General features: G+C 41.0%; 1 protein-coding gene across 1 annotated transcript; it reads left to right on the top strand.

Moving 5' to 3' along the window:
- The first annotated feature begins 287 nt into the window (after positions 1–287).
- On the top strand, positions 288–2,215 carry LOC147992829 (F-box protein At5g49610-like). Its single transcript, XM_087531824.1, has 2 exons — positions 288–671; positions 800–2,215. Exons 1-2 carry the CDS (start codon positions 534–536, stop codon positions 1,889–1,891), a joined length of 1,230 nt encoding a protein of 409 aa, XP_087387950.1. The 5' UTR covers positions 288–533; the 3' UTR covers positions 1,892–2,215.
- Positions 2,216–7,575: the final 5,360 nt, after the last annotated feature.

Raw genomic sequence — 7,575 nt, 5'->3', positions numbered from 1 at the left:
ATGCAAATCATGATATAAGTACAATATATAATCAGCTTAGTGCTTATCAGAGGCATATCCCTTGGAAGTCCCAAGTCTGAACCTCATGACATGACACACGATGTTTTCAGTCCATGCTCTTTACAATCATCATTTTCTGTCAAATCACTTGAGAGACTGCTCTACCAAAATATTTCTAATGGCTATATCATAAAACACAACACTAATTTCAGTACAAATTGCAACACTAGGATAGAATAAGAAGCAGAGCAGCAAGCAGCGTGGCTTGGGTTCTTCTTTTTTTTAGAGGCACCAAGGAAATTATTCGATTATTATTCAGCGGAGTGGGCCAACAAATTATCAGGGTCCATTGGGCCGTCTATTGTCAGCAGAGTAACAAATCAACCACTGCACTCGCACTCACGCACGCTCCCATAACAGCCGCCGCCCCATTCCCCCTCACGAACCCTAGCCCCGGCGAGCAGCGGCAGCCAGCGCCGCCACGGTCGATTCGACTGCCTCGAGCCACTGATCCGCGAGCCGAAGAGGAGGCGATGCCGCCAGGAGGAGGAGGTGGAGGCGAGCATGGCTGTGCGCTGCAGGGTCAGCCGACGGCGACCGTCCGCCGCGACGACGACGCTCCGTCTCATTCTACGCTGCTGCTCCCCGACATTGCTCCGGTAGCTTCCGAGGTTCGCTCGCGCTGCTCCAGTCTTCCTTTTGTTTAACAAGGGCCTTCCAATCTTGGAGCAGGAGAAGAAGCAGCCGTTATCCAAGAGAAGGAATCGGGAACCTAAACCAGCCGTTATCATTTATACAGGAGAAGAAGCAGAAGCTGGAGCGGGAGCAGGAGCAGCAGCCTGCGCCAAGCCTCCCCGAGGGCGGCCTCGTGGAGATCCTTTCGCGAGTGCCCTACAGGTCCCTCTGCCGCTTCAAGTGCGTGTCCAAGCCGTGGCTCGCCCTCTGCTCCGCCCCTGACATCCGCAAGAGGTCGCCACAGACCCTCTCCGGCTTCTTTTACCAGGATGAAGGCGAAGGTTTCAGTTTCTGCAATTTGAATGGGAGAGGCCCGCCTCTGGTCGACCCTTCACTCTCTTTCTTGAGCAAAAGGTACCTCTACATTATTGTCCAACAGGTCTGCGGCGGACTCCTCCTCTGCAGCTGCTCGAATAATCTTCTAGGCGAAGCCTGTTATCTTGTCTGCAATCCTGCCACCGAGGAGTGGACTGTGCTGCCTCCTGTCGGATTTCCAGGTCCTGATCCAATCGCTTTCTTAGGTTTTGACCCTGCTGTTCCATCCCGCTTTGTGGTGTTTGCGCCCCAGCCCAATATGTTTGGTGTGGACGGTTCCGGAGAAGTGGCAATCTACTCGTCAGAAACTGGACGGTGGACTCATGTGCAAAGTAGGTGGACAAGAGAGCCTCTCGTGGATCATGGTAGAGACACACAGGTCTTCCTTAATGACACTATCCATCTGCCTTCCATTGATAACATAATGGCCACAGTCGACGTGGAGGGGAAAGTTTGGAGGGAGATTCAAATGCCAAATGACTTGCCAAACATATGTGATGTTGGGCAGTCTCAAGGACGCCTGTATGCGTGGAAGACAGATAATTTTTATGATTGCCAACTCTATATTTGGGTCCTTGAGGATTATGATACTGGAAAGTGGACCCTAAAGCACACTTTTAAGGTTTTGGAGTTGTTTGGAAGGAATTGCCGTAAACATGGAGATTCTTATGCGATGTTTGCAATTCATCCGGATTGCAACGTGATTTTTCTTACCGACAAGAAGAACATGACATTGTCGTATGACATGGATAATCAAAAAGTGCATGTTATCTGCGCCAAAGGCATGAATGGTTTGCCTTATACTCCCTGTTTTGCGGAATTGCCCTCAGCTGGTCACTGAGATCCAGTGCTACATTACGTGCTCAGCATGGGACAACACCTTTTGCTGAAATTAGTGGTTGACATGGGCCTACTCTCCTAATTTCCTGGCATTGCGTGGAGAAGTCCCAACTCCTATGTCTACAGTCTTGAGTTCGGTGCATATGCCTTTGTTGCTTTGAACAATGTTGTTAGCCAAACTTTGTAAGGGTGAGTGTACTAGTTAGTTGTAAGAATCCACCTAGCCATTTCATCTGTTTGCTGTCATGTAGCACTAGTTATTGTGGCCAGTCGTTTGGGCCTGATGTGGCTAATATAAGTCACTGAGAGTACATTATCTGCGTTATTTTCACCTCTTCATTTCCATTTGTTTTATGCAAGTAAATATCTCCAGTCTATAGTTTGTTATCCATCGATGCTCCGTTTTAATGCATTTTGAAGATTTGATATGATTATGTGTGGATCATCTGTTTTTTTAGCATAAAAAGGTCTTCTAAAAATATCTCTAGTCTATATAAGGACTTGAGAATAAATTGTTTATCCGGAGTTAGCATGCACTCCACCTGATCTCTACCTCTTCCCATATTAACCTCCTCACATCTTCTTCCTAGGCTTTTCCACAATTCCATGGTTTCCTCATATAGTGTTCTTCTAAATTTAAATCATCTCCACTCGTTCTCCAAGGCTTCAGACACATTGATATTGTGTTCAAAACTAAGCATATATAGCCTTGGATATGCCTCTTTCAGAGGTTTATCATCTACCGATATGTCTTTCCCAGAACCTTGTGTTTTTGCCATCCCCCAAAATTTTCCTACAAAATCTGTCAAATATCTCTTTGACCTTAATAGTATTAGTCCAAAATTGTGAATCTCCATTTTTATGTTGTGTCCTGGATAAGCATCCATCAGTTACATATTTGTCCCAGAGGACTGGCTGCCAAAGTCCTTCCTCCATTTCCAAATTCCGAAACCATTTCACAAGTAAATCTTTATTCATAATGTTTAAATTTAAAATACCCAAACCTCCCAAGTCTTTGGGTTTGCAACAGGTCTTCCAGTTTACCAAATGGTATTTCTTCTTATCTTCGTCTTCTTGCCAAACCAATCTAGCTCTATAAGAGTCTACTTTCTTAAGTACCCCAGCAGGAATGGGGTAAAACGACATCATAAAAAAGAGGTATATTGGACAAGCAGGCCTGCACCAAGGTTATTCTCCCAGCAATAGATCCTAGGAGTCTACCTTGCCATCACTCACATCTTTTCTCATTTTTTTCAACTACCCAGACCAGTGTCTTTTTCTAATTCTAGTGTGTGACACTGGCATCCCTAGATACTTCATAGGGAGAGATCCCATGCCACAAGTGAAAAATTCCTGATATGTCTGTCTTTTATTATTTTCCTCTCCAAAAAGGAACCGTTCACTTTTATGAAAATTAATAGTAAGCCCAGACATTTGCTCAAAAGCACAAATAATGAACTTCAATTTTTTTTGCATCATCAAGATCATCCTGAAGTAAGAAAATAGTGTCATCATCATATTGTAGCATGTTTATCCCCATGTTACACTGAGTACCAAGCAACCCCTTAACAACCCCCCTCATTCTTTGCTTTATCCACGATCAGAGCTAAAGCATAATCAGCAAGGTCAAACAACAAGGGGGACATAGAGTCCCCTTGTCTAAGGCCTTTAAAGGTTTTGAAATAAGGCCCAATTTGATCATCAATCCTAACTCCTACATGTCCCCTTCTCATAGTTAGCATAATCCAATCACACCCTTATCAGAAAATCCTTTCATTTTCAACATTTTGATAACAAAAGTCCACTTTGATGATCAGAGCATTTTGTTTTTTGTAATGTACTGTATTTAAAGCTCCATGAAGTACCACAACCCCTTCCATAATGAATCTCCCTTTAACAAAAGTAGTTTGAGTAGGAGAAATAACATGAGAGACCACTTTACTCAATCTATTCATCAAAACCTTAGTAATAATCTTAAAACTGACATTCAAGAGGCATATGGTCTAAATTTCTAAATTTGTTTAGCATCTGAGGTTTTTGGGATTAGGGTATCATAATTAAGCCTAGTGATGTCAAATTTGCCAGAAGTGAAATCGTCAACCATGTCCTTGAGATCCCATTTTATCAAATCCCAAAATTCCAGATAGAAATCAGCAGGAAATCCATCCGGACCAAGGCTCTTGTTTTTCTCCATACCAAAAATCACCTCATGAATTTCTTTCATAGAGAAAGGTGCAGTCAACTCCACGGCTTCTATAGCAGAATTTTTTGGCATATCTAGGTCTCCCAGCATAATGTTCCACTCGTCTGGCTGTCCAAATAGTCTCTTATAGAAGTTAGTAATATACTCCATTAATACAATCTCTCCCTCAATCACCCCCTCTACTTGTTCTAAAGATATTATTTTATTTTATGCGTCTTCTCCATTCACTTTGGCATTGTAGTATCTAGTGTTTCCATATCCATCTTTAATCTCTTTATCTTTATATCTTCGAAGCCATTTAAGTTCTTCTTACTACATAAGCCTAGATACTTGAGCACTTAGCTCTTTTTGTTCATCTCTATTTGCAGCTGTTAATCCCATATTTTCAGCATTTTATTCCAAATCATCAAGTCTATCAATAATTTCTTTCTTTATCTTCCTATACCAAGCATCCACATTTTCATTCCAACCTTTAGTTTTTTTCCTCAAGTTTCTGAATCTTTCTTACCATCTATCCAAATTATCTACTTTATACTCCCCATTCCATACTTTAACCACAAAATCCTTAAATCCCTCTCTAAGCACTCAAGAATTTTTAGATATGAAAATTGGTTCAGTATTTGTGTGGGCTCTTGTGTCAAAATATAAAGTGGAGTATGATCAAAGGCCTCCCTAGCAAATGCCTGGAGTATGGATAAGGGTTATTTTTCCTCCTAATCTAGACAACATAGAACCCTATCCAATTTCTCATAAGTTGGATGAGGAAGATTATTAGCCCAAGTGTATTGTATCCCATTTAGAGACATCTCCCTAAGCCCAACATGTTCTATAATAACATTAAACACAAAACTCCAATGATCTGGATTATTAGGTTTGTTTTTCTCATCACTCTTTCTAATGATATTAAACCCCCCCCCCCCCCACCAAACAAGGCAATATCATGATAGACTCTAGCCAGCTCAGCTAAAAAACTAGCTTTTCTTTCAATTTGAGCATCACCATTGATAGTGATTAAATTCCATTCAAACTTGCATGTCTATCAAAAACATGTACCCTGACAAAATATTCACCATGTTCAAGATGAATAGTGTCAAAAATATCTTTATTCCAACCCACCAGAATACCTCCACATTTCCCACTAGGTGGATTTCAAGTGCATTCAAAATTTCTCCCCACCCCCCCACACACAAAGTGAGTTCAGTTTTGGAATACCTAGTTTTTATAGTTTCCATCAGCCCCACAAAGTCAAGTTTATGTTCTACAATCATATCCTTAACATATCTATTTTTATGATCATGCCCCAATCCTCTAACATTCCAAAAAAACCTTTCATTTTTCCAATATAAATGGTTTATTATTATCCAAATCTATATATCCACAGACACACAGTTTCACAAAAAACAAGAGGCAAATATTTAGCCTCTCTAATTTTATGTCTTCTTCCTCCTTTTTTCAAGGAAGTTGATAGCAACAGAGTGTTTCACACAGCTAATTGCTGGTGATCCCTCTTGAAAAAATTCCCCAACAAATATTTTTTTCAATTGATCACGATAATTCTCTTCTACCTTGGCGTCTGAATGTTCTTTATCAAAACAGAGTTCAGCCATATTAGCATCTCCAATATCAATCTGAATTGGAGTGCGGGTCTCACCTTTTCCTTTTTCTCTCTGGTTAGTATATTTTGCCAATAAAACTCTTTTCTAGCAGCCTCCATTTTTGGATAATCCCAATGTTTTTCTCTACCATATCAATAGTGCATCCTAAACCATTTCCTATGAACGATGTCATATGCATTAAAGGAGATATAGAAGGAGGGGAGTCAGGTTCATTACCATAATTATCCCTTGCTTCAGCTCTGTTCTTGGCCAAGTCCTCCACCTTCATACTGAAGCTTGTTCTCAATTCCTCTTCTTTGCCAATCTCCAAATCTCTAGTTTCAGGTCCATGTTTGTCGGCCATCTTCTGTCCAAAGTTTTCCGCAGATTCTTGGCAAGCATTATAATCACTGTTCTCCCCATATTTATCAAATTCAGTTGCTTTTTTCTTATCTTGCACATACCCCTCAATTTCCTCATCATCCATATTAGCATGCTCCAATTCCATTTGCTCTCTTTTCTCAGCCTCTCGTATCAGCTGTTGTGTCATTTATTGCTATTGAGCAAAGTCAGCTTCCAGCATCTTCTTATATTTTTCTAAATAAATCATTTTCTTCCCCTCAATTGCCCACAAAGCAGCTTGCCTCGTCTTTTCCTCTTCCAAAGATTGAACTCTTCTCAGTACTACATCTATATCCTTTTCGAGCCGGTTTGTATTCTTCTGCTAGGTTATGAAGAATGGGGCCAAAATAATTTTCAATGGAGGTTTTCATTGCATTATTTTCTTATTAACCTCTTCAAGCTGGGCCAAAGACAAGCTCCCCAATGTCAAATGCACTCTGGTGTTTTCCCCTACCTTGCTTTTTTCCTAGTATCTTCTTTTTCATACATGTCCATCAAATCATCTTCAGGAGATTCACTTCTTTTAAACTCTTTATACAAACCCATTTCCACCACATTGTCCAATTCAGAAGTCACTCTAAAAATTAGCACGTCATTTGAAGTGATTTCAAAGGAAGGTGAGATTTTCTCCACATCTCTTGCTCCAATTTTTTGCTTTAATTTTTTCTTGTGTGTTGGTATCCTTATCAATTTCCATCACTGGCCCAATAGCCCCTGCTACTTCACACATCCCAAAAAAGTGCCTAAAACAATCAGCCACACTACCAAATTTTACCCAAGCAGTGTGTAATTTGCCAATGGCCTAATGATCCAGTGTCCACCCTTGAACTTTGATCATTACCCCAGTTCCTAACAGGTTAAAAGTTTTGAATTTAGCCAACTCCACCAGCCTTGCTTTGTTTGGAAACCTCATTAGATAATAGATTTGGCCGTAGCTTTTAGCTCTCCATTGCCAGCTCCAGTTAAACATCTCCCCAAATTCTTGTACAAAATCAGTCTCATTCAAGTACATTGATTCCAAAGATACAATAGCCAGTGGATGAATATGATCAGCAACCAAAATATCTTTAGCACTTTGGACCAAGAACACTCGTAAACCCTTGGCGGCATATCCAATGTATTTTGGCAAGGGCTTCATCTGTCGCAACTAGTTACACTCCTCTGTGATGTGATTATCCTTGCCACAAATCAAACAATGCCCCACTTTGCATTCCCTGGTAGAGTGCCTGGGATCTTTACATTTCCCATAAACTTGCTTTCAAAATCTGCCCCCTTGCTTCTTATTCATCTCATTCCCTTACAGAGAGTACCAAGCCCGTGATCATGTTTGAAGTCTCCAGATTCTCCCACGTTTCCACTGCCAGGTGATGATCCTTTGTTGCTTTGATTTTCCCCACCACCATTTCCAACACCTACATGATCCTTCCCCTTGTTGCCTACACCATTTCTGTCACTTATATCCAGTTCTCCAATAGCCATGGTCTT

The sequence above is a fragment of the Triticum urartu genome, chromosome 1A (assembly GCF_056163025.1).
Source record: "Triticum urartu cultivar PI428250 chromosome 1A, HENAU_Tu73, whole genome shotgun sequence".
NCBI lineage: Eukaryota > Viridiplantae > Streptophyta > Magnoliopsida > Poales > Poaceae > Triticum > Triticum urartu.
The sequence above is the reverse complement of the archived record's forward strand: the minus strand, read 5'-3'. Positions and strand labels throughout refer to the sequence as shown.

Excerpts from the sequence above, each read along its gene's own strand:
- LOC147992829 (XM_087531824.1), top strand. The coding sequence starts at position 534 with ATGCCGCCAGGAGGAGGAGGTGGAGGCGAGCATGGCTGTGCGCTGCAG. Across the intron at positions 672-799 it reads TTGCTCCGGTAGCTTCCGAG|GAGAAGAAGCAGAAGCTGGA; the intron begins GTTCGCTCGCGC and ends TCATTTATACAG.